This window comes from Ciona robusta, chromosome 14, assembly GCF_009617815.1.
Source record: "Ciona robusta chromosome 14, ASM961781v2".
NCBI classification, from domain to species: Eukaryota; Metazoa; Chordata; class Ascidiacea; order Phlebobranchia; family Cionidae; genus Ciona; species Ciona robusta.
Window position 1 is genome coordinate 628,840 of NC_143248.1, and position 17,747 is coordinate 646,586.

Consider the following 17,747-nt stretch of genomic DNA (forward strand, 5'->3'; position numbering starts at 1 on the left):
TTTGTGAGTGATCCAAATCTTTATTACGCATTATTCAAGGTCGCAAATAAGTTCACTGTCGTCTTCATCAGATGGTTGACAAATATCCAAGCGATTCAGCTTCAGTTTAGCAAGAGCTATCACGTATTGGTTTTGATAGAAGTTGGCGTCCATTCTAAATAAATATGGTGTGTTAATGGATAAACCATCTGTTATCCAAGTTACATAAATGTTAACTTGTAAGCGGGCACGAGGTGTATCAAATAGAACACAGTTATAACGACTGTCATTGCCCAGCCACGTGAGGATAAATAACTATATCACAAAACGCTCACAATTTTAAAATAGTGTCAGATTTTCGCGTCAAATTTTTCTGGAGATGTCTCATTGCTGCCATCATGTGGTTGGAGTCAGATTTGAGTGCGGGACCATGTTTGGTGAGAAGGAACCGGATCCACATCAGGATGAAGTGGATGTGACCGGATGTCTCAAGCTCCGATGCAAGAAATATGAGGATCTTGTCAACATATTTGATTGGCAGGTTTTGGCTGATCAGTTCAACTGCGGATGGTGGATTAATGGGGATGATTGTAATTTATTAAACATAGAAAACACAATATCTTTAATACATATCTATCTTATATGAGTGAGACCCCGCGGCGTGGCAAGCCATGGGTCCTGGGATTTAGGCAAGGATTGGCCCATTACCCGACATTTATAACATAAAGTCAGTACTTCAAAGAATTTTGTATTTACCACTTGACTGTTTTATAGTGGGTAACAATGTTTGCTGCAATGACATTTCTCAAACCCAAAATTTGACCATCTATATGCATGTCAGAATCGCAGATATAAAACAAGTATATTATATTATGAAACAAAGAAACAAAACTACATTTTGGTCAAAAATATTTTCAATTATTGACAACTAAAAATTTCCGTAGTCTGTATTATAGCATAACTACAATGATAACTTGGCCTACTAATAAACTATAAAGGCCTGGTAATTATATTAAACCTTACTATTATCGCTTGGTATCGATTCGATAACTTCTCTGGTTAATAATTTCTCATTAAGTCGAAGACTCATCATAATAGCTGTGCTGTATTCCTTGTTCTGTGAGTGATACATGTAACGAATCAATTTGTATATACTGTATTACATTTAATCATTTGGTTTAAATGCTCCAGTCTGTACATTTTGAGATTCAATCATGTTTTGCAGTTGTTTTTTTGTAAAATATGTATTTAGTTATGTAACGAATCAAATCTAAAATGTAATAACAACCTTATATTAGTAGATGGTGAAATCCAGTGGTTAATTGGTGTTGCATTTAGAAAATGTCATGTTGGCTTAATAAGAAATAAAGGTATTAAAAAAAAGATTTTTTAAAGTTTATTTATATTTATCATATTTTGATAATAATATATGATAAATATAATTTATTTCAGTATATAACAGTTTTACCTCAACCGCTTGTCGTATGCTGTCTGGTGTTATATCAATATCAAGATCAAATGGATCAAAATTAAGGTTTGCGTCAAGTGAATATATGAGCAATCCTTCTGTGCTTACAGCAGCCCATTCACGCCCTGTGTTATTATACAAGTTAAAACAAGTTATATATAATATATCATAAACTTATTTATTATTTTGGAGCCATGGCGAAGATTTTACTTTATAATCTTTTTATTACTGCTAAAAAGTGGACTGTCACATTTTTTATTTATTTTATAAATATCAGTAATAATATATTACAATCCACTGTGTTATAGGAAAAGAATATAAAAGAAATACAATGCATGGGATTTCCAATAAGAAAGACCTTTTTTTTTTACTTTTTAATGATTAAAATCGTGGGTTGTAATTTACTAATTAGCAACTGAATTTTTTTATAATTTTGTCTAAAAATATGGACTGTAATAAGTATAGAAAATAATAGAAAATACTTTTATATGTTTTTTTAAACAAATAATCCTAAAAAAGCGGACAGTAATATTTATAATAAACAGCAAGAAATACTTTTATGAGCTTTTTACTACATACTACTACTAAAACTATAGTGTAATATTTACAATAGTACTTACCAGTTGGGGAGAATTTAGCATCGAACACCCTCACTTCAGGTTTAAACGCACGAGCGCACATATCTCCACTTCGTACACCTGGTAGTTTGATTGTCGTTTCTTCAACTGTGTCAATCATTGCTGATGGACCAAACTCCGTCATTTTCCGTTTATCAAGAAATTCCTGGATGAGTGAATGAATGAATGTAATTTGTTTACACCTCTAAAAATTTAATAACAAATTCCCTGTTTTGTAACTTTATTGGCAATTATACCAAATTTCTGGTCTGTTTATTTTAATTCAGCTAAAAATATTTGTCAATAACATTTTTACCTCCATAGCATCAAACGAGTAATTGCTTGAAATTTCAAATTTCTTCATCAATAGTTTATTATTAACGTGGTAGACACATACGTTCTTTGTTCGACCACCTAGAATACATTGTTGGTAAAGTATTTTAAATTGTGATTCATAACAAAAATGCTATTTATCTCTTCGAATACAATAGTGAAGATCAAATTAATGAAAACAACGAAGAGAAGGAAATTAGCAGCAAAACAAAAGTCGTTAAAACACGCTACAAGTAAAAACTACTTGAGTAAACGCGTTATATAAAAGTGGCTGCTAAACCCACAAGCCACAATACAGTACAAATTAACTCATAGTTAGTTGTATTTATAAAAACAAATTAAGATATAATTGGAAGAAAAGTGTGCATAATGTATATATTTATATAAAGATATACATTTCGCCTAAATGGCATCGTCAGTCTATTATCCAAACAGATACAACAGTTTATTTTGGATATGTTGAATCTTTTATTTCTGATGAATAAGTAAGGTAAACAAAAGTACCTGCAATAATTGCCGATCCATCTGCAGTATAACATAATGTATCGAATGATTTTCCAAAAGAATTTGTTTTTGCGGTAACTCTATCTAATTCGCTTCTTCCACTGCCTATATCAAACCTGTGGGAAATCAGATATAAATATTTTTTATAATTACTAATAATAATAATGGTATTTGTTCTTATTGACTTAACGACCATCAATAAAATAGTACATTTTTGTATTCTATTTATCGTCCAATTTGGAAGAATATTTAGTGAATTATACATGCATTTCGTTATGTTTTCAAAAAACTAAAAACCCAAAATTTAACTGACTTCAAACACCTCGTGTTCGCGTTAGTAACTTTGTAGGTGATTATTACTTTTATTCTTTTTCGATATAAATAACACCAAGCTTACACCCCCGACCTGCAATCCACGGATCCAGTTTGTGTAACTGTCTTAACATCCCAGAAAGTTATCTCCGCGTTAAGTGTTGATACGGCGAGCTCTTTACCATCTGATCTGAACGTTATCGCCATAACTAATGAGAAAAAGTTTAATGTTAAATACTTGATCAGCAAACAACTAAAATGTTGTGACAATCCTTAAAAAATAATTCCGATATTTTATGGCTAATGTGAATAAACAGGTTAATTCATATTAATGTAACGTTTAAAGATAACAACATGAAATACTCTAGTTTTTCAAATAAGGCTTCTATTAAGCAACACATATAAACTACAACATACCATCATGGCAAACGTCGAACGATTCTCTTGCTCCTTTCTCGTCCCCGATTCTCCACACGATGACGCTATGATCCCACGAGCCACTCGCTAGTATCGACTCCGTTGGTGAGAATGCGAGGGAGGATACCGGGGCTTCGTGGGCTGGAGGTGGGGTAAGTAGGCTATGTTATACTTAAGTACTCAAAAGTTAACACGCCATTTTACTTGTTTACTTTATAATTAACATTTTATTTTACTTCTGTACTCAATAATTAACATGTTATTTTACTTGTGTACTCTATAGTAATGTTCCAATGTATTATACTTGCATACTTATATATATATATATATAATACATGCTGTATATGACAATACATGCAACGTTTTTGCCAGAAGACCCAAAATACAAGTAGCACAATATATATTAAGATGATAACAAAAGTGGGCCATGCTAGGGTGTTCTATAAATAACAAATACTTTTGTTCTGCTTTGGGTATTAATACATGCAAAATTATTAAAGAGCCAAAACAAAAAAGCACAATATATGTTAGGCCTAGGGTATAAGCTGGTTTTATTATACTGGTATTTGTCAACTTTTGGTTATACTTTTCATATACTTCTATGATCCATAATTATGTCTTAAAATTTTTGCCGGAAGAGCCAAAACACAAGTAGCATATTAGGGTGATAATTTGTCCAAATTGTTGGCTAAACAAAAAAACAGTCACCCACAAAGTTACATACAAGGTAACTTGTAAGCGGGCACGAGGTGTATGAAGCAGAACACTCATGTTATAACGCCACGTAAGGATAAATAAGTTACATTCATTCAACCAACCATCATCTAATATTACCTGCAAGAATATCGAGCAAACGACCGGTTCTAATCGACCACACAAACACCTCGAATGTGTCACGTGACCCAGCGGCCACTAGCTCACCACTGCCATCTACTGACAAGCAAACGAACTGTGTCGGTCGGGGCGACGTGAACGTTCGAAAGTTTCGATATCTGTTTGTTAATAATATAGATGCTTTATTTATAAAGTCCATGTATTTATAATAAATAATATCTCTTAAAAATTTTTTTTTATAATTTGCATGTATTTATAATATATATATATATAATTTCTTTCATTTAGTAAAATTTATCTTTTTTCCATTGAAAAAAAAGATAAAATATGATATTTTTATTTTCACGTTCAACTAGTAATGAAAAACATACCCACCTGTGCAAATCGAACGCCCTCACAGTGCCATCCAGTGACGAAGATATGATCACATGACCAGATGAAGTGAAGCGAACACCCGTAACATTCGATTTATGTTCCGAGAAAGTCACGAAACAAAATCCATTGCTCGTGTTCCAAACTTTAACCTGTGATTCAATAATTGATTGATTAACAATATCTATAGTAGGCCTAACTTAGTGTTTTAACATAAACAATATATATATACTGTGGGGTAAAAAGGGACATCTTTAGCACAAAATATCCAAATATTCTGATTGTATTTTTAACAATTAACAACGATCTATAGAAACCGTGAGAATACAGTTTTATAATTGTTTGAATGTTCTTTGTTTAATACTAAATGAGAGGGGAAAATAGAGTTAAAAGGTGTCCCATCTTTCCACCCTACTATATTATGTCAACTTCTTTTAACCATCACTCTTTTCATAGCGACTCTCCTTTGCCAGTTTGGTTTAATCAACTAATGTTACGCTGATGTTAATGAACATTGAATTATTTACGATTATCCCAATAATACGATTATATATCGATAATAATAATCATGATAAATATATATAAAAACTCCTAATTTTTAGTACTAATGAAGCCCCTAGCTGATAATAAACACACATATATATATAACAGCCTTCACCTTTCCATCTTCTCCCCCTGTTACAATGTATCTTCCATCAGGTGAATAATCCAGACATGTCATTCCACTATAATGGCCTTGTTGTTTCAATATATAAGATTCACTCTGCCACTCCCATACTAGTAACTGACCCAACGCACTGGAAGCTAAAGCCAACCAATCGCCAGTGTTGTTAAAAGCTGCTGCGGTTATACGGTGCTCCGAAATACTGAAAGTGCAACAAAACATTAAAAGAACAGAAAATAATCAAAATAAGAGCTTAAATATAAGAATGTAACTGCATCATGTTTCGTCATTTGGTTAAAACACTCCGAGCTTTATATTTTAAGATTCAATCATGTTTTGCAGTGTTTTGTAATATAAATATTTTTTCAGTTAGTGCAGTTATATCATAAAGCCTTAATCTTGTACCACTGGGTTGAAGCAATTACATTTAGGTGTCCTATTTGTAATTGCTGCTGTTTTTTATTTAAAAAATTTATAAACAAAACTCATCATTTCCCACTAGAAAGTACTGTGTACACCTGCGGTTCCTAAACTTTATAAAAAAATATATTTGGATACTTTTTGGTTCTATATATTCAAAGAATGCTACGGGAAAGATGCAAAAACCACAAGAATGAAAGAAAAAGTAAAAACCACACCAATAGAAGAAAAACACACCAATGTTGAGCAAAAACATTTAGGGGTCCTCTTTGTAGATGCTGCTGTTTTGGGGAAAGATGATTTAATATACATTATGTTGTTGTGTTGGGGTAGGTGGGGAAAAATGCAAAAACCACACCAATGAAAGAAAAAGCAAAAACTACCAAATACGCTAAACCACAGAACTACAGTTTGGAAACCACAGAACTACAGTTTGGAAACCACAGAACTACAGTTTGGAAACCGCAGAACTACAGTTTGGAAACCACAGAACTACAGTTTGGAAACCGCAGAACTACAGTTTGGAAACCACAGAACTACAGTTTGGAAACCGCAGAACTACAGTTTGGAAACCACAGAACTACAGTTTGGAAACCACAGAACTACAGTTTGGAAACCACAGAACTACAGTTTGGAAACCGCAGAACTACAGTTTGGAAACCACAGAACTACAGTTTGGAAACCGCAGAACTACAGTTTGGAAACCGCAGAACTACAGTTTGGAAACCACAGAACTACAGTTTGGAAACCGCAGAACTACAGTTTGGAAACCGCAGAACTACAGTTTAGAAACCACAGAACTACAGTTTGGAAACCACAGAACTACAGTTTGGAAACCACAGAACTACAGTTTGGAAACCGCAGAACTACAGTTTGGAAACCGCAGAACTACAGTTTAGAAACCACAGAACTACAGTTTGGAAACCGCTGGTACACCGCATGCAAACTACACAGGAGCTGTGACCTCTGATATATAACTAATATATAGTGAATATACAATGATGTCATCCCTTTTTCAAAATCCACCCCTAATGTTATAACTGTCGCACGCAAGAATTTCGCGTCTCTCAATTAAGAACGCCCTGCAGTGCTTCTACAAGCTTTTATTATAATAATAAGTTTTATACCCAAGCCAAAAGTTACCAAATCTCTCCAAAAAACAACTGCCACGTTTCTGACAACACAATGACACACGTCATAATGCACGATGTTATCTCACACTTGCTGTAATGGCTTCTGGCCAATAACAACAAAGGCAAAACACAATTTCTGACAATAAACTTTACCTTAATGAATGTATAAGATTGAAATCGGGCAATTCATGAATATGGAAAGCTCCGGTTGCCAACCCTGTGACCAACACATGTGTTTTTGTGTGGTATGCTGTGCTGGTTACGCTGTTGAATTCGCCTTCTTTGTTGAAAAAATATCTAAAAATAAGTGATTTAAGACAGAAGTTTAAGAATATATAGGCTATATTATTATGTTATTGCTGCCAGGTGTATGTATTATAAGTGGGAAAGAGATTTCCAGGCTTGTTTGTTTTGGTGACCTTAAATATCACTGTGTGCGGTGTGTGTCTTTAAAAATGTTACATTGAAGCATGGGCACCAAACTGTATATAATACAGGGGAGGCAGGAATGTAAATAGACCACTTTTTTATCTAACTTATAAGTTGTGCAGTAAATTGAAGGGTAGACTTGCCCACCCAGCTTAGGCAGCCTAGCTCTAAATTCTTCCAGACAGAAACAGTTTATATTAAGATATTTAACTAACTTTGCGATTCTTTTGTACAAAATTTTTGATTTCTTTTCTTCAATTTGTTCTTCATCACTATTTGTGACATCAGAATCTTCTTCTTTAGTTTCTCTGTGATGTAATAATGCTGTTATTATGCACACAATCATATTTGAATATGGTGCTGTGCAGTAAGATAGGATACCATTACGTTATCAAATAAATCACATATTTCCTGATCTTGTTTTTAACAATTAACAACGCTCTTTTAGAGTTGTGAGGATACGGTTATACAATTCTGTAAATATTCTTTGTTTACTACCAAATGGAGAAATAAAAGAGAAAGAAAAAATGGAGCAACTTCCAAACTTACTTTTCAATATTTGGAGTTTTTAAATCTTTAAGTTCAGTATTTGACTCCCATACATTAAGTGTTCCATCTCTACTTACTGTGTATATGTCAAGTGAATTGGCTTCGAAGAAACAACCTGTTATAAAAATAAATGTTATAATAAGATTTAAACACAACATAAATGAATCAATGTAACTTTTATATATCCTCGCATGGCTGTGAAACGACAGCCGTTATAACACAAGTGTTCTGTTTCAAACACCTCATGCCCACTTACAAGTTACCACGTATGTAACTCTGTGGTTGGTTGTTTTAACAATGGATGATAATTTGAATTATAGGTGTGGGAAAGAATGTTAGCTAAAAAGTGTGGCTGTTGAACACAAAATATATTTACCAATAATTTCATCTTTATGAGCACCAAGTGAATACACGACCAGATTGTCACATTTCATAGCAGCGTACACTCGTGTGTTCATGTCACTACCACCAACAGCGAAGGCTCTAAATGAATGAAAATATAAAAAAGAAAAAGAATCAAAAACAGGGGTACGGAGGTTAACAGAGCTTTTTAAATTCTAGGCCAGGCTTTACTCAGCTTAAGGTAAATTTTCGCTCTTCATTAATAAGTAAGTGGAAAATTCTAAATATGACTCAACATGTTGGAATAATGGTTTATGGAAAATGGTACCTTATATATAGGCTGTCATTTATTAAATTTGTCCAGAAAATCCATGTTTTATGCATCTATTATACTTGAGTTATATTTATATCATATATAAAATATTCTTGTTGGTTTATTACTCTACCAACTGTTTTTACGAATTGAATTTTGTAGAAAAAGAAATCCTCAATCTATATATATATATATATATTATATGCATTCATTGTTTAAATGAACATATGTATGGTGGGGAAAGATGGGACACCTTTAGCACATAATATCCAAATATACAGATCGGTTTAAATCAATTTATAACGGTGTATGCGAGTTGTGAGGATACAGTTTTATAATTAGTATATTTGAATTTTCTTTGTTTACTAACAAATGTGAAGAGAAAATAGAACGATAAGGTGTCATCTTCCCCACCCTACTATATAAAGCTTAAACAAACACCTGCTATCAGTTGTCCAATCTATACATGTAGTTTCACCGTACGCTCCATAAAATGTTCTTTGTAATTGGAACGGGTTCAAATCTCTTGACATACCAGGAGCATGGTACACCAATACAAGATTATCTTTAGTGACGGCAAACTTGCGGCCATCGGGGCTATATCTGGGGTAAGATGAAATTGGGGTGAAATGTTCTACCTTAAATATATTGGTCTATATCATAAGCTGCAAGAGTGCAATATCCTGTAAATTTGTTTAAAATATTTTTAAATCTTCGCTACCAGAAAAGAACAAACAAATAAAGTTATTATTATAGTTCTTGGGTCCAGGACAAAGATAAAAGCAGCCTGGGTGTTGGGGTAATGGTCAAATCGATCCTAAATTCCCAGGTCCTTAACAAGGATCTCACTCATATACAATTTTATAAACACATAAAACTTGGAAACAATACTAAATAAATTATGTTATACATATTTGCATTACACCAAAAAATATTACTATATGAAAAAAAACAACTGCCAAAAAAGCGGATTAAATCCTAGTCTACTAACTTGATGCATTTAATTGGTTTCCTGAAGTGATGTCGATGTAAAACAGATTTGCTGATGAGACTTACTAGTGTCGCTTCTCCCTCTTTAATTGGAAATATAATTTGAAGTTAGACTTACTTTTACAAACAGTCTTTAATGAACTGTAATAAACAAATCACCCACAAAGTTACATAAATGGTAACTTGAAGCGAGCACGAGGTGTATGAAACAGAACACCCGTGTTATAACAACTGTCATTGCTCCGCCATGTGAGGATAAATAAGTTACATTCATGGTAAGTTGAAGCGGGTACGAGGTGTATGAAATAGAACACACGTGTTATAACGACTGTCGTTGCCCCGCCATGCAAGGATAAACAAGTTACATACATGGTAACTTGTAAGCGGGCACGAGGTGTATGAAACAGAACACCTGTGTTATAACAACTGTCGTTGCCCCGCCATGTGAGGATAAATAAGTTACATTTATTCTGTCGTTAACTAAACCATCTTACCCTCATCCACAAGAATAGCACTACATCCATTAGGTGCAACGGCTACGGTGACGATATTATATTTCGTTGTGATCGGTAACGTCTCAGATTTGTTGCTGAAACAATACAAAATATTAATGTTTGTTTTAACAAGCTTATAATTTTACTTTTTAAGATGAGATCGAACAGTAATATCTTTTGTAAAGTTAATATTATACATAGGCCTAAATATATAAAAAATGAAAAAAGTCAAATATTTTGCTGGAAACATAACCCTTTTTTGTAAAGTTATTATAATATTAGTAATACAGAAATAGAACAGTATTATTTTTTGTGAAATTATTATATTATTTAAAATAGCAATATTTTTTTGCTGAAATTACAATTTAAAATAATAATGTTTTGCTTTATATTTTAAAACTCTCGGTTTTACTTTTTCAGATCAAACAGAGATACTCGATTCCCCACGGGACTAATCACTGTGTCACCATCTTTTAGAAATGAGATATTTCCTGTCCGATATACAGTGCCCACCAAGTTGGAAAACTGGAGAAATTGAAATAAATTAATATTTGTTAACAAACACCAGCGTCGTGGTACAGTAGTTAGCGCCCGCCTTCTATTTTCTTTTGTTTAATTTATTTTTAGTAACTACGTTTAGTCAATTGTTTGGAACGTTACGACTCTTTTCACTGAATGTTGATGTGAAAATAAATTGGTCGGAACAGCTTAATCAAACTTATGTTTTATAACACCTAGCAGCAACTGTTATGTATTTATATAAATGTGTTATTACAACAATATCCACAAACCTTGTAATTAAACTTCATTTTCAACTAAATGCAACACATTATCTTAAACTCCTGGAAATATAAACGCAAAATATAATAAGTTTTTTTAAGGAATAACCGAAAAACTTTTGTAATCAATATTCGTGTATTATACCTTAATAATAATTTAGGAAAAAAAAATTATTCAAAAAACATTTTACTGACGAAAATTTCCTCAAAATTTTCAGACAAAGAAGGTGCAAAAAAACAACTTTTTACTCCAAGTACACAGTTAATCAGGGAGGCAGAATAGTTAAATTCTCATTACAATAAAATTAAAGTGAGGAAAGAAAGTCATGTAACTTTGCAGTGGTGGGAGACTCCCTGGATTGTTCTTTCATTAAATACATTAACTGTGAAGATGATCGTTTTCGCTTTGCTTTTTGTGATTTACTCAATGTAGGGGTAGTGCATGGGGTAATGGGCAAAGACGGCTTATTGAAATTTTGTGCAGGGCTTTTAAAGTCTGTTTTCTTTGTAGAATTTATTTGTTCTCTAGTTCTTGTGGGAATTTTGCTTATTTTATTGCATTGTTTACATTTAATATTAACACTTGATGAAGACTCAAAATAATCCTTTAAATTCCGTTTGTCTTTCCGTGCCAAAGCCCCCTTTTTACGAATTTGTCGTTTCATAGATTTTTGAATGTTTCTTGTCAATTTAACTTTTGGTTGTAGCTTCACTTCATGATTATCTGGCAAGTAAACAGATCTACAGTGCTGGCATATTCGGCTAGTTGCTTCTGTGCATTCATGGTGGGAATATTCAACTGTTTCAACGAACGAAGACATTAATGCCCGACTTGTATTTGTTGATATTTGCGTCAGTAACTGTCCGGCTTGCCAGCGATATTTCATAGACTTTTTTTGAAATCTTAATAAGTCGGTTTGATCCATACTAAGATATAATGCCTATAGAGAAAACATAACATTAGTTCATTTACATCTTCGAATACAATAACGTAGCCTAATCACCCACAAAGTAACATACATCATACATGGTAACTCGTAAGCTGGCACGAGGTGTATTAACACCCGTGTTATAACCACTGTCGTTTTCCGTCCACGCCAAGATAGAGTACGCTACATTCATTCATTCATTCAGATTAATTGATACAACAAAGAGAAGGGAATTAACAGCAAAACGAGATACCTGCGGGTGAAAACTACTTGAACAAAGTGCTAAATCGTAGCTACTAAACCATAAACAACACCATTTTTACCGAAAACGTTTTACTATTGCAAAAAAGGCAACACATATCTATCAGCTGATTCTAAACACGAGGTTTTATATTGTTGCTTCACACATGGCGTGGGGGTTTTTTCCGGCCTTCTTCTTTTGCCCTCTCTCCCTTAATACTCTCGTAGTAAGTTTACGTATTGCTTCTGAACCTTTTTTCCGGCTTAATCCAAAGCGAGAGATTCTCTTACGTTTTAAGAACTTCTATATTCAAACATGCTGCCTCGCCAGCGCATCGATGTAAAGCTGTAAAGTACACAGTAAATCTTGTACTCCCTTTTACCAAACTTAACAGATCTATTCCTATTCTATCGAAGCCTGTGCCTTTGTTTTGTATAAAAAAATGCGCAAACCAGAATAAAACAAAACGAATTCTTATTATACGCAGAAAGACATGTTTCTAAACAGCATAACAAAATATGTGAAAATAGGCTTTTCTTTGACGTTCATTATCTCTTTCGCGTGCTTTATGCCATAAAATCCCTCCCATGTTCTGTGTTGAAAGGTCAGTATGAGCTTTCTTATGCTCTTGCTGTTCTCACGTTTCCCCCTTGCTTGATGTCGCTCGTCGCATGTTTGCCCAACAAGTTGTCGATCTTGCATTATGGAGTCGTTACGTTGAACGTATATATATACAGTAGGGCGGGGAAAGATGGGACACCTTTAGCACATAATACTCAAATATCCTGATCGCGTTTTAAACAATTAACAACGGGCTATGAAAGTCGCGAGAATACAGTTTTATAATTCTTCGAATGTTTTTCGTCTATTACCAAATGGGACGAGAGATAATAGAGGTAAAAGGTGCCCCATCTCCCCCCACCCTACTCTACTTTACACGTAAAGATTAGTCATTAGTACAAGCTTGAACTTATGTACCGCACCCCCAAACGCATCCAAACCTGTTTTATAAATTCGTAGCGTGACGTAACCGCAATACTTGAGATTCGACGAAGAGATATTTCCTTTTTCTTATTGTCGCCGTAAGTTATCTGTAACAGACATACCAGGTGTATGCAAAGTGTAAAACCTGTACAGTCGTTATGCTTTAACTGTAAGCCTAGATTCTTTTTTAAAAAAAAATTGTAGGGTGGGGAGAGATGGGACATCACGTAATAGTAGGCTGGGGTAAGATGGGACGCGTTTTTGTTCTAGTTTTGTATCTTATTTGGTCGTAAACAAAGAGTATTTACGGAATTGCATAACCGTATCTCATGGTTCCAAAAGAACGTTGTTAATTGTTCAAAACATGATCGGGAAATATGGGATTTTATGTTTAACACTATCCCGTCTTACCCCACAGAACTATACGACTTTTCAGGTGTGAAGAGTTAAAACTTACCATAAATTGCAAGTGTATGAATATGGATTGAAATTGACCGGTACATAATTTGTTTGTTTAGCTATGGGCTCTCTTATGAAAAGTTGTATATTCTGCATAGCTTTTGCTCTGCCCTTGTGTGTTGAGGGAAGATTAAGAATATCAAGACATCCAAGCAGTGTATCATGGGATATTAATAGCACTGGTTCCCAACTTAGATGTGTAGCTGAAGGTGCACAGCCTATATCTATAAGATGGCAGAAGAATGGACGTGGTTTATCTTCATTAAACCATATTACTCAGTGGAACACAGAAAAAAACAGCCAAACTTTATTAAGTACTTTACAGTTTCAAAGCTTAACCAGACATGACACGGCAAGTTATACTTGTGTGGCAACTGATAGGTTAAGTAGAACTGTGGTATCGCACGCTGCAAGCGTTACCATACTAGGGCCCCCTGTTATTATTCAAGGGCCTACAGATATCCATTCAACTTTGCATAATTCATCCATTAATATCCCATGTGTTGCTGAAGGACCTCCAGATATTACATCGGTTACTTGGGACTACACCATGTTTGCGAATGATGGGACACCAGTACACAGTGGTGAGTTCGAAACAAACCAACAATACCTACCAAAACTTCCTGCCGTAAATATTGCAATAAACCATAGTGTGACACAGTATGATATTTCATGTACTGCCAATAATTCCCGTGGCTCAGTTACATCAAGCGTAGCTACAGTGTATGTTGTAAGGGTGCCAGCCACTCCACTTATTATGAGCGTAATTTTAGGAAGTTCTACAGCAGAAATCCAATGGATGGTCGATTATTCTGACGTACAAGTTTGCATTGTTCGAGTTATTGAAGACAGAAATACTTTATTTGCATCAACTGAAGTACCTGCTCCATATAATGTGTTTACTGTTCGAAACCTGGATGCAACACAGCAGTATACAGCACGAGTTAAATGTCACAACTATATCGGGTATTCAGAATGGAGTGAACCGTATACTTTCTCACCTGCAACAAACTTAATACCTCCACAAAATGTTTCAGTTCATTTTCGACCAAATATAACCTATGTTACCTGGCGTGTATCGCCCAATCCAGTTAAAGGACAATTAACAGGTTATAAATTGGAACTTTATGATGTAAGAAGCTCTTCGAAAACTACGCACAATTTAACACCTGACAATTTATCAGCTATGCTGTATGGCCTTTCAACAAATATGGAATATGGTGTTCGCATATGTGGCATGGCAGGGTTGAAAAAAGGACCATTTTCTAATCTTCAGACATTCCATGTCCCAATTTTTATTCCCCCAAGCACCCCCAACGTATTTCTACTTCAAATTGGAATTAATTCTGCCGTAGTCAACATATCCTTACCTTCGCATGGAAGTCATGACATTACAAGTTACACTGCAACACTTACAACCAACAGCCTGCTGAACATAAAGACTCCTTACACATCAAGTCGAAACATCATTATGCTTTCAGGTTTGATGCCATACACTTCCTACAATTGTAGTGTCACTTGTATCAGTAAAGCAGGGAAATCAAATCCTAGTAAAACTTTCACTTTTCAAACACTGCCAGAAATTCCAACAGCAAGTCCGAGCCATGTATCCGCTGCAGTTATAAATGATACAAGTGTAAATATTACTTGGGACTCAGTTGATAACATGGTGGTCAACAATGCTTCTATGTATTACAAAGTTTGTGTCTTAGGCCTCTCTCAGCATAAGTGTAGTAACACAACACAAAGTTACATTATTTTAAGCTCAATTGAACCTGGAAAAAGTTCAGCTTTTGTGTATGCCTGTACTGTGTCTGGCTGTGGAGTTTCAAGCAGTAATTCATTTATTATTACATCTACAACTCTGACTTCAGCTACAAGTAGTCCCATAGCAAATGTCAAAGATGATGCAACCATTATCATAATAGCTGTTGTTGTATCACTTGCTATAATTGTAATAATTTTGGCGGCCGCGTTCCGGCATTTTTATAGAAAAAGGTTAACAAAACAAAGTGTGACAGCTAATCCTAATGTCACTTATGGACCAGTGGCCACTGGTAATACCCTGCGTTCAGAGAATGCTTATTACACATCCATGTCTTCAACTGGATCTATTTCTATTGTACAACAGTTGGAAGAATTGGTGCAGGATGTTTTGATCGAAAACAAACGACTAAAACTTGGTAAAATATTAGGGGAGGGTGAATTTGGATTTGTGTACAAAGCTACAATAAGTGCTGATGCTAATAGCAACAATAACAGCAACCAGACTGCAACAGTACAGGGTCATGTTGCTGTGAAATCAATTAAAGTAACTGGGCACACTTATACAGAAGTGGAGGGATTCGTAAAAGAAGGTCTTCGCATGAAAGATTTGGACCACCCTAATGTTATGGCCTTGATTGGAATCGCTTTCACAGCGGAAGATTTAAATAAACCTGCGTCCCCATTAGTTGTCCTACCATACATGCCAAATGGTGATTTACGTTCCTATCTGTTTTCAATGCGAACGGCGGGTTTGTCCGAGAAATTTACGGTTCAAAAGTTGCTTTTATTCGCATTGGATGTAGCAAAAGGAATGCAGTATCTTTCTAATAGAAATTTCATTCATCGAGATTTAGCTGCAAGAAATTGTATGCTGGATGAGAATAACAAAGTTGTTGTTTCAGATTTCGGTCTTTCACGGACTGTATATTCGGAAAGTTATTACAGACAAACACACATCTCAAAAATGCCAGTTAAATGGATGGCTTTGGAAAGCTTGGCTGATAATATATTTACCCCTTTGTCTGATGTTTGGTCCTTTGGTGTCACTGTTTGGGAAATACTTACAATGGGTCAAAGCCCATATCCTGGCGTTGGTAACCACGAGGTATATCAACTTTTACGAAACGGAACTCGGCTTAATAAACCCGCGCACTGCCCTTCCAAAGTTTGGTTCAGCGTCGTTTTCCCGTGCTGGACTGTACAGGTGAAAGATCGGATTACTTTTGATAAACTTGTTGAAGTTTTGAGTGAGATAACTTGTAATCCAACTGAGGATATTGAAACTCCTATTGTTCAATCTGCATCATGTTTATCGGGGAGCGAATATGAGGAGCCAGGAGGAGTGGGAGAAGTGGGAGAAAAGGCAGGAGGAGGAGCTGGGTTATATAACATGGCTGACGACAATATATCAATGAAGCCATTAATCCACACGAGAGCAACATCGTGTGATGATGAAGTAGTTGACCTGTGATCACTTTGTACAAATTTAACGAAACAAAATGTAAGATGTTTCTCCTATGTGGGTGAGGTCCAGTGCCAGTGACACACCATGGGGCCGAGGATTCTGGCTAGAATTGGCCCATTACCCCAACATTGTATATGCACATTCAAAAGCAGTGTGGTCCTACAGTGTAGCAAGCAATGGGTCCTAGGATTTAGGCCTGGATTGTTCTATTACCCAAAATGTAACCTATAGTTGATCATTATTCTTTTGACCTTATGTTTCCGCAAATCTAATTGACCAATCTAACCATTTTAAATAGCAAAAATTGGTGCCTTTAGTTTTTTAGTGCCTTTTTGTAATTTTTCATATGAAGCTTTTTATAAAGCAGTAAGTTAGACACCTTTATACTACACGCAGTGTATTTATACTATTTGTAATACATAACACGTTTTTGTAACTTCATATATTCCATTAATACTGTTATATGTATAAATGACATTATATTTTCTAAATTAAAATTGCATTTACTTGTTTAAACAAAATCTATTGCACATTATTTTGCTAATAATATTCAACGCGTTTCATATTGAAAAACAATTTGATTTTCACAATTTCAAAGTATTATATGCAGTAATATTGTAACTAAAACTTCTTTCTACTGTTTAAAGTGTTACTGCTGCCAATGTTTAAGGATTGTAAAACAAGATATTGCTATGTAAATATGCATGTGGCAGTAAAGTTGCTTTTTGTTTATTATTTAATATGCAACCTAACAGTTACTCGTTTTAAAATTGGTGTTGCTAATGTTTATTATTATCTGCATTATGCTTTGAATGTAAAGTTAAATAAATTCAATCTAACTTACCAGTGTTGTTGCTTGGGGGCAGGATAAGTTTACAAACAAACATATATTTAACTTCAGTATTGTTTATACTGTTATACCCTGTACAAAAGATATTGTTTACTAAAATTAA

At 34.5% G+C, this 17,747-nt stretch overlaps 3 protein-coding genes across 3 annotated transcripts; 1 reads left to right on the forward strand and 2 right to left on the reverse strand.

Annotated features, from left to right (window-relative positions):
* Positions 1-11,102, reverse strand: LOC149724681 (periodic tryptophan protein 2 homolog). Its single transcript, XM_089892289.1, has 21 exons — positions 10,962-11,102; positions 10,583-10,695; positions 10,171-10,265; positions 9,678-9,759; positions 9,128-9,289; positions 8,408-8,514; positions 8,032-8,146; positions 7,698-7,790; positions 7,207-7,350; positions 5,495-5,702; positions 4,840-4,988; positions 4,465-4,622; positions 3,631-3,771; positions 3,308-3,422; positions 2,902-3,017; positions 2,381-2,478; positions 2,068-2,230; positions 1,448-1,572; positions 1,003-1,096; positions 315-540; positions 1-154 (listed from the first exon to the last, which is right to left on the reverse strand). The coding sequence occupies exons 1-21, from the start codon at positions 10,977-10,979 to the stop codon at positions 31-33; spliced, it is 2,646 nt and encodes an 881-aa protein (XP_089748415.1). The 5' UTR covers positions 10,980-11,102; the 3' UTR covers positions 1-30.
* LOC149724682 (ribonuclease MRP protein subunit p24-like) lies at positions 11,013-12,247 on the reverse strand. The gene has a single exon (XM_089892301.1). The coding sequence runs from the start codon at positions 11,873-11,875 to the stop codon at positions 11,255-11,257; it is 621 nt and encodes a 206-aa protein (XP_089748427.1). The 5' UTR covers positions 11,876-12,247; the 3' UTR covers positions 11,013-11,254.
* Positions 12,248-13,032: 785 nt separating this feature from the next.
* LOC149724683 (tyrosine-protein kinase receptor TYRO3-like) lies at positions 13,033-17,637 on the forward strand. Its single transcript, XM_089892286.1, has one exon. The coding sequence runs from the start codon at positions 13,624-13,626 to the stop codon at positions 16,798-16,800; it is 3,177 nt and encodes a 1,058-aa protein (XP_089748412.1). The 5' UTR covers positions 13,033-13,623; the 3' UTR covers positions 16,801-17,637.
* The last annotated feature ends 110 nt before the right edge of the window (positions 17,638-17,747 follow it).